The sequence below is a fragment of the Phycodurus eques genome, chromosome 9, assembly GCF_024500275.1.
Source record: "Phycodurus eques isolate BA_2022a chromosome 9, UOR_Pequ_1.1, whole genome shotgun sequence".
NCBI lineage: Eukaryota > Metazoa > Chordata > Actinopteri > Syngnathiformes > Syngnathidae > Phycodurus > Phycodurus eques.
The window spans coordinates 1,403,029-1,422,712 of record NC_084533.1 but is presented as its reverse complement, the minus strand read 5'-3'; the positions used below and the strand labels follow the sequence as shown (position 1 = coordinate 1,422,712).

The window sequence follows — 19,684 nt, the reverse complement described above, 5'->3', positions numbered from 1 at the left end:
GTGGTCCCCCTTTTTGAGAAGGGGGACCGGAGGGTGTGTTCCAACTACAGGGGGATCACACTCCTCAGCCTCCCTGGTAAGGTCTATTCAGGGGTGCTGGAGAGGAGGGTCCGTCGGGAAGTCAAATCTCAGATTCAGGAGGAGCAGTGTAGTTTTCGTCCTGGCCGTGGAACAGCTCTACACCCTCGGCAGGGTCCTCGAGGGTGCATGGGAGTTCGCCCAACCAGTCTACATGTGTTTTGTGGACTTGGAGAAGGCGTTCGACCGTGTCCCTCGGAGAGTCCCCCCCCTTCAGGAGTATGGGGTACCGAACCCCCTGATACGGGCTGTTCGGTCCCTGTACGACCGGAGTCAGAGTTTGGTCCGCAGTAAGTCGGACTCGTTCCCGGTGAGGGTTGGACTCCGCCAAGGCTGCCCTTTGTCGCCGATTCTGTTCATAACTTTTATGGACAGAATCCCTAGGCGCAGCTAAGGCGTAGAGGGGGTCCGGTTTGGTGGCCTCAGTATTGCATCGCTGCTTTTTGCTGATGATGTGGTTCTGTTGGCTTCATCAAGCCGTGACCTCCAACTCCCACTGGAGCAGTTCGCAGCCGAGTGTGAAACGGCTGGGATGAGATTCAGCACCTCCAAATCTGAGCCCATGGTCCTCAGTCGGAAAATGGTGGCGTGCCTTCTCCAGGTCGGGGATGAGATCCTTCCCCAAGTGGAGGAGTTCAAGTATCTTGGGGTCTTGTTCACGAGTGAGGGAAGAATGGAACGGGAGATCGACAGGCGGATCGGTGCAGCGTCTGCAGTGATGCAGACTTTGTATCGGTCCGTTGTGGTAAAGAAGTAGCTAAGCCGAAAGGCGAAGCTCTCAATTTACCGGTCGATCTTCGTTCCTACCCTCACCTATGGTCATGAGCTGTGGGTCGTGACCGAAAGAACGAGATCCCGGATACAAGCGGCCGGAAATGAGTTTCCTCCGCAGGGTGTCCGTGCTCTCCCTTAGAGATAGGTTGAGAAGCTCGTTCATCCGGGAGGATCTCAGAGTAGAGCCGCTGCTCCTCCGCATTGAGAGGAGCCAGATGAGGTTGCTGGGGCATCTGATTAGGATGCCTCCCGGACGCCTCCCTGGTGAGGTGTTCCGGGCACGTCCCACCGGGAGGAGACCCCGGGGACGACCCAGGACATGCCGGAGAGACTACGTCCTTCGGCTGGCCTGGGAATGCCTCGGGATCCCCCCGGAAGAGATAAAGTAATTTAATTACAGTAAGTTAGCACCCATTATTTCTGTCATGTAATGTTGATTAGACCTAAACTTGTGTCAGTGGCCAATCCTTGAATGCCCCCGAGAGGTCATTGATGTTTTAACTTTTGTCTAAAATGGTCGAGAATCATTTGAGCTGGAATGGGCTCCAGCACGCCCGCAACCCCTATGAGGATAAGCTGTCCAGAAAATGGATGGATGGATACAGTACACAAGTATATACAATAAGTCATGTAAATAGACACATTGCTCCATCTTGTGATCTGATCGGTGATGTTTTTTTTTTTTTTTTTTTTCTAAACTTGGCGATCGGCCCCAAAAATCCTGATCGTGCAGAGCCTACCTGTGTGTTGTTTGATGGGTTCTGATTTACCATAACATCAGTGCTAATCTAATTGGTATGTCCAACCGGGTCCCTCTGCTGGTCACTTAATATCACAGTTGACGGACTGCATATCAATACATCGACATTGCGCAGGACCCTGTGATGTGACTGTCGCGCGCACATACATTGCGATGACGCTCAAACGATATATTGTGCAGCCCTACTCTAAAGGTTCATACACCTTTCCGATATTCATACGATAGCACTTGTCAACCACCAATTTGCTGATCAATTTTTTAAGCTCTTCAACTGTATGGTAGATAAAATATTTTAACGCATCAAATTTCAAGGAGATACAGTATGAACTTTGATGTATAAAGTTATGCCATTTTGTTTGACTCCTCTGCCAAAAAGTTAGAATTTGAGGCAGATTTCCGAGGATTGAACAACTTTCAGTCTTTACTTGCAAAGAAAAACATTGCAGCTAAATTTGGCATAAATACCATGGCAAAGGCAAAAGGCAATGCATGTTTTGGTCTGATGAAACTAAGGTTGAACATTTTAGGCCAAAATTTTAAAAGGTATGTTGGGCACAAAAACAAAAGAACATTCATTTTAACGGGCATGTTCACTTCATGCACTTTTTATTCATTATTAAGTGTTGGTTAATTACGACTCTGGGTCTGATAACACCCTGAAAATTCAAGACAGCTAAATTGTTTGGGTTTTTTTTTTGGTTTTTTTTGAAAATCCAATTTCAGGGTGATTTTGCTGGGAATTTTGGTGCAATATTAAAATGTCAAAACAAATCCAGGATCCCAGGTGTCTACCGACCTGCTTTCCTGTCCAGAGTTTCTGTGGCTTGAGTATAGCTGGTGGGAGGATTTTAATTCGGCCCGGTTTGTCAGTCAGTCCTCTGTACACAAGTTCAGTGTACTGGTCTCTCGTGAAGAAACAGCCTCGGATTGTCATCCGTGTACCCGACACCATGTGGTCTTGTATCAGACCAGCCAAAGGCTTTCCATCCTGATGAGGCAAATAAAGAACCAGTGATGAGGATGTATACAGACGTACATACCTGATTTCAGGTTTTTGTTTTTTTTGGGCATATTTACTACTACAAAGGTCGATCTCGATACCCGCTATAATTTTTTAATGGTTTATATCAGGGGTCTTCCACAATTTCCAGGCCAAAGCCCCCCAAACTGATAAAAAGCTGGAGTGGGGACCCCGCTACTTATGTATATTGTCTTTTATATCAAACTGGTCCTAGATTAAAATGCCTTTTCATTCATAACAAATTAAATTTTAATATTATTTTCATATCATACCACCATTATCATATATCATATGCACATACAATATGTAGTGTAATGTAAGAATAAAATAATGCCTTGTTATTGTCACTATACACCGAGTACAATATACAATGAGATGAGGTGTAAACGTACTTTGTTATTGTGCATATATACTATCGTATTGATAACGCAAACTTGTTTTTCTTATGAATATATGAACCTGTGTGTAATTCAAATTTCACTTTTTTTTTTTTTTTTTTAAAAACAATATTAGTGTGGCGCATTAGGAAGCGTAAAATACGACAACGGAGACCCCGGACTGTTGAACGGCTGAACCTGTACATCAAGCAAGAATGGGAAAGAAAAGGTGATGTAACACAGTGGTAAACATGACCCTGTCCCAGCTTTTTGGGAACGTGTTGCAGCCATAAAATTCTAAGTTAATGATTATTTGCTAAAAACAATCAAGTTTATCAGTTTGAACATTAAATATCTTGTCTTTGTAGTGTATTCAATTAAATATAGGTTGAGCATGAGTTGCAAATCATTGTATTCTGTTTTTATTTATGTTTAGCACAGCGTCCCAACTTCATTGGAATTGGGGTTGTCGTTACGATCTCGAAATCACTGGATGATCGTCATTTAAGCAAGTGCTGACGTTTAAATGCTAATTTACTGTGGCTATTGACTATTTTTGGTGTCATAGGCAAAGAATTTGGGTCATAATAGCCATGACTGAAAGGGGCCAAATCCAACAGGCTGGCAAGTGGCGACATGCACGCCGCTGAATGATACAGTTCGAGTCTTCAATTAACCTACCGGATGCAGTATCAGGTCAATAGTTATCAGTCCGATGGTTATAGTGCATCCCTAATAAAAAGGATGGACGCAAATACCTTTTCACAGGACGGTAAATAAATCAAGTTATAGGCACAATTGCTTGATTGTGTTTACCACTGCAAAGGTGTAGGCATGGATGTATTCATCTACCTTTGGCACAAGGTACTGTTGGTTGGTGCTGACTAACGTGTAGGCCTCCGCTCGACCAAGCTCACTCTGAGGGACGTGAGCATTCATCTCATCGCCATCAAAGTCTGCATTGTATGCTTTGCAGTTGGCATAGTGAAGCCTCAGGACCTGTTGCACAGAACAAGTAAGCCAATCGAAAAGAATGTAAGAGAGTCCTAGGGTAAATAGTGATTGAAACTGTTCACTATATACGAGGGGCAATCAAAAAGTAATGTGCCCCATTTAATTTAACCTACTAAGGCCCGGAATTTTTGTTTGCAGAAATTTTCATCGTTTGTAGTTTAAATCCTTGTTTGAAGGTTTATTTATTGATTTTTTTTTTTCAGTTTTGTTTAAGCCCGTCCTCTTCCCGTCAGCCATTTTGCAAAGGACATTGTTGGATGCCCATCAGAAGCAGAGAGCGGCGATTGAATTTCTCGCTTTGGAAGGAGAACCACCACTAAACCGTTGCAAAATGTGTCCGGAGTTAATATTTGAGGTCATCAATGACGACGCACAACGGGGATGTCGTCAATCGTGTACCTACGATCTTATCTGATCAGTGCCTCGACCCCTGCACTCGTCTCAGGATTAACTGCTGAAGATGGTGCGCTGCTCCTTTGCTTGTCACAGAGGTCACACAAAGCAGGCTCTTGTTGTTCTTCTTGTCTTGATCCTTGGACGCTTACTTTTTGACTTACTTCCCCATACACATTTTACAACCTTTTGAAAAAGTTTAGCGGTGGTTCCCCTTCCAAAGCAACAAATTCTCACATAGCTCTATGCTGATAGGTATCTAACAATCACCTCATTTCCAAAATGGCTGACAGGAAGAGAACAGCCTTAAATACAACCTTCACACAAGTATTTAAACTACAAACTGAAAATGTCAGAGAAAAAAAAATCTATTATTCGTCGGTTAAATGAAATTCGGGTTATTACTTTTTGACTGCCCCTTATAATTATACAGACCTTCTCTCCAGGCAAAATGCGTGCACAGTGAGCCTGCATTGATGGTCGGTGCAGAGTTGGCTGTCTGTTCAACAACAAAACATCTCCGTTCTTAATGTGGCGGTTCACCTTGAGAGAAAAAGACAATTACGCCACAGGATGATGGCATGTCAGCTAAGCAGTATGGTTAATTTCATGCCCAAGTGTTATGGAGCAGGTTGTCCAATTCCTTGGTTTTGGCTCACTATTTTCATTGGCATCTTGAGTGGACCTAGAGAGGGCGTCAGCAGCTGCTTAGCAACCGCTTCTCTTTGTGCAAAGCTGGTGGTTGACAAGATGGTTCTCCTCCCATCCTCGCTAATCACCATCGTAGCACCGGGGTGTACATTTGGCCCATTCAGAACTGCCTGACGAAGCTCCTTCACGTTCCATGGCGTGACAGGCTGTGGGTAGGTCAGCTTCGTAGCGAACACCTGAACAAACATGAAAAACTAGTGATTCACCCAAATTTAATTTTTTTTACTGAAGCCGAAACAGGAACCCAAGGTCGAAAACCGAATCAATCCAGCTTTATTTATAAGTGCTTTTCATACCCAAAAAAAAAAAAAAAAAAAAAAAAAAAAAAATGCAACACAAAGCGCTTCACAATTAAAATATAACAATAAATCAAATCTGCCATTTATTAATTATAAAACTATGCCAATTATTCAGAAAATTGCATTTCTGGCTATGACTGCAGCACTGTCAACCGACAGAAATTCACTTCAACAATTTCTATACTTTTAAAATGAGAACAATTCTATGGGACAGTTATTGCTGTTTTTTTTTTTTTTCATTTTTATCCAAAACCAATATACGCTACACCAATGATCGTAAAAGACAGGATGCGGTGGTATCGGAATACAAGATTTTATTGCAGTAGTCTGACATCGCGCAATCGTGAAAGAGCAAATTTGTCTTGTAGTCCGATCCAGGCATTACGTGTTGTCTGTCTCACACCCCCGACATGTTTTTTTTTTTTGTAAATAACTTTATTGGCGGTCAGATATTTACAGTACTACATCAAAAGAAACATGACAAGGCTAAAAATAAAGTAGCGTTTGGATTCAAATATACTGTACACGATGGCAACGGAGAGTAAAAGTCTTATTCGGACTCTACCAATGACGTTACTGATCGGATCGGCGAATTATGACACAAAACGGAACTGTAGGAAAACGGTTTACTTTTTTTCCCCCCCAAAGGTGCATTTATTTATGGGATGAACAAAAATTCATTATTGACTGAGGCATACCATGGGAATCCCTATCTCATTGGTTTCGATGTACATATCTGGACAGATGACAGATCTTGCGGCATAATCAACTCTTTTTCCCATCATATGTTTTCGGAACAATCCATCCTTTTTCTCCAGGAGCTATCAAGAGAAAGGAGACAATCATCAGCAATTTAAAGTAATTAGTCGATTATTATCACGATTTTTTTTTTTTTTTTACATTGTTTTAAAACTTTAACTCATTTAATAAGCTACAGAATAGTTCAATATTGGTTGTTGCTAACAACACTCAGTCAATTAAAAAAGGAACCCCAACATACTAGCACACTAAGCAAATAAAATAAATGGGAAAATATCGGAACACTTTTCACTCAGCAGTGAAGGTTGAAGTCCTGACACTTATTTGAAGTATTTTTGGAGGTAAAAGATACCTTGCATTATAAACATCACCATTCTCCAGTTATGATGCCACATGCTCTGTATTAACATTCTTGCGACTTTCAAATGTGCATCATCTTTAATCACGATATATAGATGAACCAGTTTTGCCATTTTAAGAACAACCTGAATAATGACGACACGATTGATCGTTGTTGCTTTGGACTGGTGACCTCACCGCTTGCAGTTGCTAACTGCTAATACCGCTTGTACTGGCAACCAACAGAGAGTGACAGGCTGTACTAACTGCAATGGGAATTTGTTATATTGCAAGTTATCAACCTTAGACAGTTTGTACTCAGACTTGGTCGCTGTTTGCGCTTTCTTGAAATGGCGTACCTGTCTGATTCCAGGGTACTTTTCTGTCATCATTTTGTCCATGTCACTGTCAAAGACAATGTTGACGTGGGTCTGAAGACGGACCCAGATGTTGTAAAGTTTATCGGTTAATGTCAGTCCAGGAATCCCTGAGAGAATAGACTGGTCTGTCTCTTCTTTTGCCTGAGACTGCTCAAATAAGACATGGTTAAAATGTCAAGGTGAAATTTGCATTTATGAAAAGTTTTATTTCCTTGAAGCACATTACCTCATCTTGCGAAGTTCCATTCTCAGCAGCTATGAGAGAAAGCAGTTTTCTCACAATTGTACAGTCCTTCATGACGGCTTGCATGTTGACCGTCTGACCATTGGTAAACATCTGATCGCCCAGTTGATTGTTTGGACGATACCTAACAGAAAGACAAAGACTTCATGGTCAAATATCGTTAAGCAAAGCCTTGGACAGGTTGTCATTAAAGTCCCACTAAAGTGGCCACAAACTGTATTTTAAATTTGAAACACCACAGAGAAGAGTCGTTTTTAAAAGCCTGCTGAAAGAAACTAAAATACATTCAAATAAAAAAAAAAAAATAAGATGCTGTACTTACCATTACTGCTGAGAGTGTGAAAAAAGGAGGGCGAAAAAGGCAAAGATACTCCCGCCGCACAAACACAGACAAGCGCTATGCACTCGCTAAGCAGAAAGTCGATGGTGCTGGGACAAAATGGCGGCCGAGGCACGGGCGTCGTAAAGTCAAAACGTCGTAGGTCGAGTGAGTCGTAACTCGGTGACTTCCTGTATAGATTCAGGACCCACAATTTAAACAATTGCACGTATTTATTTGCTTACTTTTACACAATTCGGGCTTCCAGCTCATAAAACCCACAAACTCAGAAATTCAAAAGATTTGAATACTGTGACGAAATCAGCCCAAATTTTGCAGGCCATAAATGTTTTAAACTGAGTGTCACACACAAATCATCTGAGTGTCACACACAAATCATCTACTAAACTCCAAGTCCCCAGATGTCATTAAATTGCTTCGGTTTGGTTCAGTTGTCTCAAGTTGGGTTCAATATGGGGTAGAATGTAGACTTCAACGTAAAGTCAAGTGTGCCTTTCATTCGGGAATCAAGGTCTGAGGGTTTGGAGGAAGACTGGTGTAGAACAGAACCCAAGCTGCTTGAGGTCCAGTGTGAAATATCCACAGTCAGTCATGATTTGGGGTGCAATGTCCAGTGCAGGTGTTGGGAAACTCAGCTTTCTTAAATCCAAGGTCACCGCAACAGTCTACCAGAATGTTTTAGAGGACTTCAGGATTCCCTCTGCTGAGAATCTGTATGGAGATGCAGATGTCATCTTCCGACAGGAACTGTCCCCTGCCCGTACCGCCGGAAGCACCAAAGCTTGGTTTGATGCCCATGCCATCACAGTGCTAGACCGGCCAGCCAACTCGCTGGATCTAAACCCCTTTGAGAGTCTTTGGGGTATTATCAAGAGGAAAATGAGGGGCACCAGACCCAAAACCAAAGTAGAACTGACAACAAGCATCAAGGAAATCTGGGCTTCCATAACGCTCAGGCAATGCCACAGGCTGATTGCGATTAAAGCAAAGGGATTCCCAACCAAGTATTGAAGATGAACATATCGTTTTGAAAGTACCATATTTTGATTGATTTAATGTGACCCTATTTTTTATTTTATTTTTTTCTAGAAAAACAGAATGGTGATTCCTTCACAGTATTCCAATTTTTTGGAATTCCTGATTTCGTGGGTTTTATGTCCTGGAAGCCCAAATTATGTAAAGATAAACAAATAAATACTTGAAATTGTTTAAATTGTGGGCCCTGAATCTATAATCTATGAAAGTATAACTTTTTGAATGGAGTTACGGAAATAAAAAAACTTCTCCATGATATTAAATTTGTTTGGAAAGGGTCTGTATATATTGTGATGTGAAATAACACAGGATCAGTGTCGGCAAAGTTCATTTTCGACGCGAACTAGTTCAAAGTTAAATTCATTGTTACAAAAATTAACTAGTTCAGTCCATAATTCAAACTTTTTAACTAAATTAGCTGGTCCAAAAACAAACTAGTTCTTATTTCTCACTTTATTTATATAAACCATGGAAACGTTTTTGACCCAGCCCCCGAAAATAATCTGAATCGAGAATCGTTTGGAACCGGAATCGAAACGAGGAACCGGAACCGCTCAAATTCAAACGACGGCCATTCTGACCAAAACTGAATACATTCCATATTATCACAGTGTGATTGTACAATGTTTTAACTGAAGCACTCGGATACAAATAATTTTCCAAGTAATCCATTTTTATAATTATGTATTGTATTACAAAAGAACACATTCACTCCCATTTACGCAGTGTCCCTGAACGCACCTTACGCACTCACGCGGCTGCTGCGTGCCTTCCTAGTTTCAACACTGGCCTACACTGGGTGTTATTTGAAGCGTTATAATTTACCGTAACATGGGTGCTAATATTATTAGCATGTTCAAACAGGTCCCTCTGCTGGTCACTTTTAATATTACAGTTGATGAACTATATTACAGTACACCAACATCGCAGCAGATCCTGTGATGTGACTATTGTGCGCACGTACATCGCGATGACCATGCTCAAACAAAATATCATGCAGCCATACTAAGTAACTCGCAATTCCGGAAAATAGCCATAGACGGTCCTCGTTAGTTATATAGTGGGGGATGAAACCATACGCCCCAACGCTCTTTTGTTACTGGACTAGTTTTTAGGCCCCCCAAATAATCCAGCAAGCTGAGATGGTGAAAATGGGTTTTAAACTACACTATATTTATTGCCAAACGTATTCGCTCACCTGCCTTAACTCGCATATGAATAAGCGATATCCCTTTCTAAATCCATCCATTCATCCACAAATTTTCCGTATCGCTTATTCTCACTAGGGTCGCAGGCGTGCTAGAGCCTATCCCAGAGCTGACTCAAGGCGAGAGGTGGGCTACACCCTGAAGTGGTCGCCAGCCAATCGCAGAACACATAAAACACCATTCGCACTAACATTCACACCTACGGGCAATTACGTCCTCAATTAACCTGCCATGCATGTTTCAACGCGGGTCTTTAAAGTGGCTGTGTTATACCTGCAAGGTGGGACCACAAGTAGCTCCATGAAGAAGTGAGCCGGAGAGAAACCCATTTGCTCTTCATTTAATCCCGAGTTGTTCACCAACCCGGAGAACAGACATTTCAGGAAAAAACCTGGAGCGAAAAGCCAGAGAGGTTGTATTGGTAAAACTATTCAATCTCACATCTGCACTGTATCAACAGTAAGTGACACATCGAATCTAAATCATACAGATTTTATAATTGGATTACAGTGGAGTTTGTTTTGCATCCAATCTCATAACTCAATTTACTTGTACACACGTGGCCAAAATTGTTGGTATCCTTCTCTTAATGAAAGAAAAACCAACAGTGGTCATAGAAATAACTTGAAAGTAAGAATGTAAAGTGTAAAGAATGTATGTGTATGTATATTTAAGTGTAAAGAATTGAACGAAAATTAACCAGTGAAAATCAGACTTTGCTTTTGAATTGTGGCTCAACAGAATCATTTTTAAAAACAAAGTCATGACAGGCCTGGACAAAAATCACGGTACCCTGAATATTTTTATCGTCCAATATTTTACTCTTAACCATTCTTGGGTGTTTTTAGCTGTGTGTTTTGGGTCATTATCCTGTTGCAAGACCCATGACCTTCGACTTAGGCCAAGCTTTCTGACACCGGGCAGCAAATTTCTCTCTGAAGACATTGAAAAGACTTGAACTTTTATTGTAGCCTGCACAGATTCAAGCCCCGCCCCCAGTAGGTATATAGCGCCGTTTTTAAAAAAAAAAAAATTGTTTTAAATTCAATTTATTTATTTATTTATTTTAACCGCTTGACTGACTGTGAGCATTTCCGGAGTGTGTATTGTGCAAAAACAACATCGGTTTGACTAAGGACCCCCGAAAATGTCACCTACGAAGAGGCACGCTAACGAAGCACAGTTTAAACTGCAAGCCATCAGTTACGCGGAGGAACGTGGGACTCGAGCAGCCGCGAGAGAATTCAAGACCAACGAATCCACGGTTCGCAAGTGGAGGAAGCAGGAAAACGAGCTTCGGCAAGTCAAGAAGACTTTTTCCTCAACTTTCGCCGTCTTTTTTGCCACCTGTCCCAGCTTTTTTGGGACGTGTTCTCAATTAATGATAAAATTCTAAGTTACTGATTATTAGCTAAAAACAATCACGTTTATCAGTTTGAACATTAAATATCTTGTATTTGTAGTGTATTCAATTAAATATAAGTTGAACATGATTTGCAAGTCATTGTATTCTGTTTTTATTTATGTTGAACACAACGAAATCACTGCCTTCGTCAGTTCGTGTATTCTAATCAGTCAGGTCAAACCAACATTAGATGACAGAAATAAACACTTGCTCTGTTGCATTACCTTCATTCTCCCACAATTTGTTGGCGTGTTCTCTTGCAGTACTGGCAGTCATGTAGGCTTTGTCTCCAGTCGTCACGCCCACTACAGAGAAGCACAACCGAAATATTGATATGCATGCATTGTATGTAATCATTCATTGAGGTCGGCTCCGTCCGCAGCCATCAGGTCCTCTACAGAGAAGTACATCTGAAATATTGCTATCGATTAGGGATCATGTCGAGTTCATTTTTTATAGCCCATAATCACAAAAGTCTCAAAGGGCTTCGCAGGCCCACAATTGGCAAGGATTGACGACATCCCCTAATCTAAAGGAATCCCACTTCCAGGATTACCAGGCTGCAATCGATGTCGAGTCGACGACACTATTCCCAGTCTGCTGCTGGAAAATGTTCATTAGGAGGCACAATAACTTGTTTTTCTTCTCCCGATACCCCATAACTTGTCCAGCTTCTCCACATTGATAAAGATAACCAATACCATTTATTAAGGGCTCCAACAATTTCCAGCCCAAGGACGCCCCCAAACTGATGGAGAGTTGGAGTGGATCTCTCTCTACTATATATATATTGTCTATAAATGCGTTTTATATTGAACTGGTCCGATAATAGAATGCCTTTTTGTCATAATACACAAGTATTAGGGTGACATGAGATGCCATGTATAAATTGTTGTTATTGCACAATCAATACTCAGCTATTTATACAATACACGTTTTAATATTTTATTGATTTATTTATTTGGGGCGGGGGGGGGGGGGGGGGGAGGGGGGGCATGGCTTTCAACTCTGATTAGACTGTACTCACAACATTAAGAGGGTAAAAAGAACAATATAGTTTGCACGAGAGAAAGATTATTAGAAATGAAGAAAAAGACTCACCAGTTTTTCCAGAAGTTTTTGATTCCGAAGGCATTGTGACGATCAGCTTACTGTTGTGCTCACGTCGTACGGTGAACCGCTTGCACCTATTTGCACACAAAATGCTCCTTCGTTTCACTGACATGTCAGTAATGCAACCCAAATGATTTTAAATCATCCAATTGATGATTTTAATGAGAAGGGAAACCATTTCCGCTCCCCGCATAACAGCCAGGTCGCGCATTATTGAAAACAGAACTGAGTAAATAAAGAGGTATAAAATTCACACTTTACGTTCAAGCCAAAACTGTTGAAATAGTATTACCTGCAGTGGGGACAGTTCCGAGATTTCATGTGGATTTTCCAAAAATCATTTATCAAACTGCTTTTCTTTTCAACAAGGTGTCTTATCTGGGGAGGGGGGTGAAACGAGTCACACATTAGACAAAAAGGCACTAACAAATGGGTTATATTGTTGTTATTCATGTGAATACACTTATCACAATACTGTTGACATGTTCATCCATCCATTCAATACAAAAATACCAAAATATCCCCCCATCCATTTTCATCCGCTTAACTGAGGTCGGCTCACGGGGGCAGCAGCTTAAGCAGGGAAGTCTAGACTTCCCTCTCCGAGCTACATCGTCCAGCTGTTCCGAGGGAATCCCAAGGCGTTCCCAGGCCAGCCGGGAGACATAGTCTCTCCAGCGCGTGCTGGGTCGCCGCTGGGGCCTCCATCCGGTGGGGCGTGCCCGGAACACCTCACATGGTGTCATATTCCGCTTGGCTAGACCGCACCCATTAGCCACCTCCGGAGACCCACCGCAGCCACAGCTGCGGTGCGGCCGACACAACCTGGAGCTGAACACGCTCAAGACTGTAGAGGTGATCGTGGACTTCAGGAGGCATCCTTCCCCACAGCTGCCCCTCGCGCTGTCCAGCTGCCTTGTGTCAACCGTCGAGACCTTCAAGTTCCTGGGAATTACAGTCCCTCAGGACCTGAAGCGGGCGATCAACATCAACTCCGTCCTCAAAAAGCCCAGCAGTGGATGTACTTCTGAGAAAGCACGGCCTGCTGCAGGAGCTGCTGAGGCAGTTCTACACAGCGATCATCGAATCAGTCCTGTGTTCTTCCATCACAGTCTGGTTTGGTGCTGCTACAAAAAAGGACAAACTTCCAGCAGGGGCACTCTAGAGCAACCCCTGCAAGGACTCCAAGAAGGGTGTGTACTCTGAGTTGCTGTTTCGAGCATAGGCACAGACAACAGTCAAGACCCATCCCCCCCACCCGAGGGCGGAAGAAGGCTACCCTCTTTTTGACTGGGGTGAATCTCAATCTACAGGCACAGAGACGTGGGGCAATCAGTATGCCCACACCTGCTCTGTGCCTCTCACCGTGGCCAACTCCAGGGAAGACCGGAGCCCAAGCTACGCATCGAGGCGAGCCCGAATATATCCAGTCGGAATTTCTCGACATCTCACGCCAGCTCAGGCTCTTTCTCTGCCAGAGAGGTGAAGTTCCACGTTCTTCGAGCCAGTTTCTTTAGCCAGGGATCAGACCGCACCCAACCCCCTTTGCCCCTCCCCCAGGTGGTGAACCCATGGGAAGAGGGACCAACATTGTATTTTCAGCCTGTTCCCCACCAGGCGCTCGCCATCGCACCCCACCTCCGGGCCCAGATCCAGAGAGGGGGGTCTTTGAGCTTGTTTTGTCTGGTCCCTCACCTAGGAACTGTTTGCCATGGGTTACGCAGCCAGGGGCATAAAGCCGCAGACAACTTAGCTTTTAGGATCATTGGGACACACAAACCCCTCCACCATGATAAAGATGCAGGATGGGTACTGTTATATATTACGGTCAAATCTAGAGAGTCAATGTGTGTTTACTGACCGGTTTGCTGTTTCCTGAGCCATCAGTTACAACAACTGAATCTGTGAATTCTTTGAGCATGGCTGCAATATCATCAGCAGTGGCTTTGTCCGTCGCCTCCAGAAACTATGTCAAAAAGGAAAAAAAAAGGTACCGGCATTACCAGATAACTAGCAACCCTTTACTGCTCAGTCAATTTTGGTCAATGTCTTTCTGTCTCCAAAGTGTTCTCTGTCAATTGACTGTCTGTTGTCGTACTAGAGCGGCTCCAACTACCGGAGACTAATTCCTTGTGTGTTTTTTGGACATACTTGGCAAATAACGATGATTCTGAACATGGCATATGTACAGGGTGATCGAAAAGTAAATCCCTACATAAATGTATTCATTTATAATAATACGGTGCGCCTTATGTATGTGTTAAATACAGAAATTAACACACTTTCCTCTCATATCAAATTCTTGAAAAAAGAAAGAAAATTATACATTCAAGAACAGAGAAGATTGGAGGAAAAAAACCAAATTAATCTTAAAATGGGGAGATACACATTGTAGATTTCAAATGTATCCTATTGAATGTGATTATTACAGGTGAAATTCAATGTGTTATGTTTAGCTGAAACCTCACCTGGTTAAGAACTTCTTCAACGTGGTAAACCTGGTGCATGGCTCCATGGTCCAGTAATTTCAGTTGGTTCAACAGAAGGTGGACGGCTGCCCGTGGACATGTCAACATGTGGCACTTCAGACATGAGCCACGAATCAGCAGAAAGAGTTTCTGAAAGTGAGAAAAACCTCAGCAAAGCAACTTTTTACCGCAATAAGTCACAGCACGGTAAGCATGGTGGGCGACCGGTTAACACATCTGCCTCGCAGTTCTGAGGACCCGGGTTCAATCCCCGGCCCCGCCTGTGTGGAGTTTGCATGTCCTCCCCGTGCCTGCGTGGGTTTTCTCCGGGTACTCCGGTTTCCTCCTACACTCCAAAACCATGCACGGTCGATTAACTGCAGACTCTAAATTTCCCACAAGTGTGATTGGGTGTTTGTATATCCTGTATGGGCCCTGCGATTGGCTGGCAACCAATTCGGGGTGAACCCCGCCTCTCGCCCAAGTCATCCATACATATAAAGAAAGTAGAAAAAAATAAGATCAGAAATTAAGTTGTGTGTAAAAATGTGAAAAGACACAGGGAAAATGTATTGAACGCGCCAAGTGGTATTTATTTAATACTTTGCACAAAAGCCTTTGTTTGCAATGACAGTTTCAAGACTCCTCCTTTATGGAGAATCTAGTTGCATGCATTGCTCTGGTGTGATTTTGGCCCAGTCCTCCACACAAGCAATCTTCAAATTGTGAAGGTTCCGTGGGCTTCTTTTATTGACCTTGGGTTTCAGTTCTTTCCATCGATTTTCGATTGGATTCAAGTCAGGTGATTGGCTGAGCCATTCGAGCAGCTTTATTTTTTTCTTTGAAATCAATTGAGTTTCCTTGGCAGCATGTTACCATGCTGAAATGTCCACCCTCATTTCATCTATCATCATCCTCGGAGATGCCAGCAGATTTTTGTCAAGAACGCCTCGGTACATTTGCCCATTCATCCTTTCAATAATGTGAAGTTTACCAGTACCATTTGCTGAAAAGCAGCCCCACACCATTATGCTCCCCCCTCCGAACTTCACTGTTGGTATGGTGTTTTTAGGGTGATGTGCAGTGCCATTACACCTCCAAACGCGGTGTGCATTATGGCACCCAAACAGATCAATTTTGCTCTCATCCGACCAGACGATATTTTCCCATTATTTAACTGGCTTGTCCGAATGTTGTTCAGCACACTTCAAACGAGCTTTGACATGGAACGTGGGAAGAAACTGGGGTACCCGGAGAAAACCCACACAGGCACGGGGAGAACATGCAAACGGCCACACAGGCATGGCCGGATTTGAGCCCGGGTTCTCAGAACCGTGAGGCGGATGTGCTAACCAGTCACCACCGTGCAGTCGGCTTTATTCATTGTTTATTTTTCCAAATTAATTGGCTGATTAATCAGATATCTTATTTTTTTTTTCCTGCCAAATATCAGAATAAGCCTAAAAAAAACTGCATATCGGTAGGGCTAAACTCTTCTCAAGTAAAAATGGGTGTGGTAACTGTGGGTGTGCACAATTCTTACATCAAAAAATAGTGGGTTGTACACAGGTAGCGGCAGTTCGACATGTCCCAGGTGTCCTGGACAGTTGTTGAAATCCTGACAGCAAGTTGAACATACCTGATGGGGGCAAAAAAAACACACAAAAAAACAAGAAAATAACAACACTGCCAATATTTTAAATGTAATTGTCACCGCTGTCAATCGTATCCACAATATTGGCCGATTTTAACGATTTTCATTGAACAGAATGGCTGTACGCATGTTACTGTATCCAGAAAAACAGCTGCCATTTTCTTTCCATTTTGCTGTGCCGGATTTTGGGCAAAGGAATTTTGTTGAGGTCCACTAAAATCTAAATTTACTCATTGTCTCACCCAATACAAAATACTTTTCAGATTACGTTGTTGTGATATCCTCTAGGTTTTTAAAATTCTATATTTATTTGACATTTTCTGTGGTTCTGACAAAGATGAAAATGTTCCTCGATTTTGGCATCAAAAATCACAGTTTCATTGGATTCAAACACAATAGAAAACTACGGTCGTGATTAATGTTTTTTGTGAAGCTTGAAGTAAATCTGATAATGCGCCTGCTCTCAGTTTGATCCAGAAAATGAGATTGCTCGAGTGGAAGCCATTGAAAAATCTGAAAATGGCCAATTGCCAAGATGGCGCCTACCCGTGTGGACGCCTCGGTTACGCGCGCTCTCTAGTATTGTTTTTGTTTTTTTCGTTCGTCTTTGGAGACATTACACGACTCACTTACACAAGGGGAGACTTGCTAAACATCAAGGAGACTACTCTCTCTTTTTTTGGGGGGACTTTCTTTCACCAACTTTCGCAAATCTGCTCAGTTTTTTCCCCCTGAGTTACTGACCGGAGCAGCAACCGCTGTCTTTGGCGCATGGAGGCGGAGCCACAGAGGGAAACGAGCTGGCATCCAAGTGAAGCTCCGCAAGAGAGGATACAGATTGCCGTTCCCGTCGATCCACCTCGCGAATCTACGCTCCCTACCCAACAAAATGGACAAGCTTCATCTTCTGATAAACACCAGTAAAGTCTTCGGACGTTCCGCCGCCATGTGCTTTACGGAGACTTGGCTCTGTGAGGCTGTACCCGATGGCGCCGTCATGCTTCCCGGCTTCCATCTTCACCGGGCAGACCGCGACATGGAATCATCGGGGAAAACAAAAGGCGGCGGGATATGCTTCTATATCAACGAAAAATGGCGTATGGACGTCACGGAGCTCAGCACACACTGCAGCCCGCATTTGGAGTCGCTGTTTTTGAACTGTAAGCCATTCTACTCGCCGCGTGAGTTTGCATCATTCATTCTCACTGGTGTCTACATTGCGCCTCAAGCTAACACGCACGCCGCACTGCTAACGCTCGCCGAACAAGTAAACGAAATTGAAAAAAAACCAAACAAAAAACACCCGGACTCACCCCTCAGTATTCTCGGGGACTTTAACAACGCTAAACTCAACCACGAACTCCCTAAATACAAGCAGCACACCGACTGTCCTACCAGGGAAAGCAACATTTTAGACCACTGCTATACTACGCTAAATAACGCATACCGTGCCAAACCTCATGCAGCACTGGGCTCGTTTGATCACTGCTTAATTCACTTAATACCAACATACAGGCAAGAACCTAAATGCACGAAGCCTACAGTGAAAACAGTGACAAAGTGGTCCAATGACGCAAAGATGGAACTTCAAAGCGGTTTAGACTGCACAGACTGGAGTGTCTTTTGAAAATTCAGCTGGCAGCCTGGATGACTATACGGACACTGTTACATCCTATATCAGTTTCTGTGAAGAGGTGCGCGTACCAACAAAGTCATTTCGCACATTCAACAACAAGCCGTGTTTCACTGCCAAACTTAAGCAGCTTCGCCAAGCTAAGGAGGACACATATCAGAGCGGGGACAGGGCTGTGTATAATCACGCTAGAAACCAGCTGACTAAAGAAATTAACATTGCAAAGAGGAACTATGCAGCAATGTTGGAAAAACAGTTTAGCGCTAACGACTCTAAGTCAGTCTGGCATGCATTCCAATCGCTGACCAATTACAAGCGACAATCCCCCCCAAGCTGAGAACAATAGCACACTAGCCAACGACTCGAATACCTTCTACTGCAGATTTGAAAAGGACACTTTCACACCCCACACCCACCCGGCCGCACCACCATCACTGCACCGACTTCTGCGTTAACCATCCGCGAACAGGATGAGCGACGCATCTTCAAACAACAAAAGATTAACAAAGCGGCGTGTCCCCATCCTGCCTCAAAGTCTGCACGGACCAGCTCGCTCCAGTCTTCACACAGATATTCAATCGTCTCCTGAACAGTGCGAAGTACCATTCTGTTTCAAATGCTCCACCATCATTCCAGTCCCCAAGAAACCTACAATCTCGGGTCTGAATGACTACAGGCCTGTCGCCTTGACATCTGTGGTCATGAAGTCCTTTGAACGTCTCGTGCTGGACGACCTCAAGAGCGTCAGAGGTCCTCTGCTGGGCCCCCTGCAGTTTGCCTACCGAGCGAACAGGTCTGCGGATGATGCAGTCAACATGGGACTGCACTTCATCCTAGAACAATCTTCGATGCAAAAGTTTATGTATTTCAAAAATTGTTGTACCATACTCGACATTGCCTCTTTTCTATAAATATTATTGATGACAGCCAACTTTTTTTTTGGGGGGGGGGGGGGATACATTTACCTCTTTGTTGTCTGCTGGTCCCAGGGCCAAGTCGTACAAGCTGTTTGGGGCCGCATTCCCAACGCCATCGAGCAACTTTGAGTTTGTGATCGCCTTCACACTCAGCTTCCTAGACAATATCAAAAGAAACAATTTAGTCACAACGTATGCCCGACAACTACTCTAGCGCAAACACTGAGGTGGAGGCCACAATTAAAATGTGACATCAGGAAAATGTAAAGACAAGTCCTTGCTAAAAAGAAGGCAGTGGTCCACCTTTAACAATGTTAAGTGACATGCTGGACTAAAACATTTTGAGCACGACGCCAAAAGCTAACAACCGCACCTTATCTCTTCGGTAGAGTACATGCCAAAAGACATGCCCTCCAATCGCCGCCATGGCGCTTCTTTCATAAACAGCATATTTAATATATTTGTTATCCAGACTTTGGATAGTTTATGACTCCAAAATCATCGAGAGGTTTTCTGACCACATTGGAACGAGAGCTCCTTCTATGAGCTCCCACGTGCCGTGTGAGCACACAGACTCTCCAAAATAGATGGTGTGGGGTGACCATATATGATGACGATTAAAAACAGAAATTTCATATTCATGTCAATTATTGAGATTATAAAATAATAAAATACGACACAAGAAGTGAAACTGCCAACATTGGTACCATATTCCTCAAAGAAAATACTGTATCGTAATTTTCCCCCTCACTATTATTCCCC

The 19,684-nt window shown here is 43.2% G+C and overlaps 1 protein-coding gene across 3 annotated transcripts in view; it reads right to left on the bottom strand.

Moving 5' to 3' along the window:
• polr1a (RNA polymerase I subunit A) overlaps positions 1-19,481 on the bottom strand; it is a 44,486-nt gene extending 25,005 nt beyond the window's left edge. For 2 of the 3 annotated variants that reach the window (XM_061685200.1, XM_061685202.1), the window contains exons 1-16: positions 19,296-19,481; positions 18,971-19,079; positions 16,262-16,357; positions 14,719-14,868; positions 14,112-14,216; positions 12,543-12,628; positions 12,239-12,324; positions 11,362-11,442; positions 10,006-10,123; positions 7,132-7,273; positions 6,885-7,055; positions 6,126-6,248; positions 5,077-5,304; positions 4,853-4,960; positions 3,863-4,009; positions 2,409-2,600 (exon numbers count right to left, since the gene is read on the bottom strand). In XM_061685200.1, coding sequence (XP_061541184.1) covers positions 2,409-2,600; positions 3,863-4,009; positions 4,853-4,960; positions 5,077-5,304; positions 6,126-6,248; positions 6,885-7,055; positions 7,132-7,273; positions 10,006-10,123; positions 11,362-11,442; positions 12,239-12,324; positions 12,543-12,628; positions 14,112-14,216; positions 14,719-14,868; positions 16,262-16,357; positions 18,971-19,079; positions 19,296-19,372 — 2,019 coding nt within the window. In that variant the 5' untranslated portion in view covers positions 19,373-19,481. The remainder of the gene's footprint in view (positions 1-2,408; positions 2,601-3,862; positions 4,010-4,852; positions 4,961-5,076; positions 5,305-6,125; positions 6,249-6,884; positions 7,056-7,131; positions 7,274-10,005; positions 10,124-11,361; positions 11,443-12,238; positions 12,325-12,542; positions 12,629-14,111; positions 14,217-14,718; positions 14,869-16,261; positions 16,358-18,970; positions 19,080-19,295) is intronic. The other variant, XM_061685201.1, reaches the window with a different exon arrangement.
• Positions 19,482-19,684: the final 203 nt, after the last annotated feature.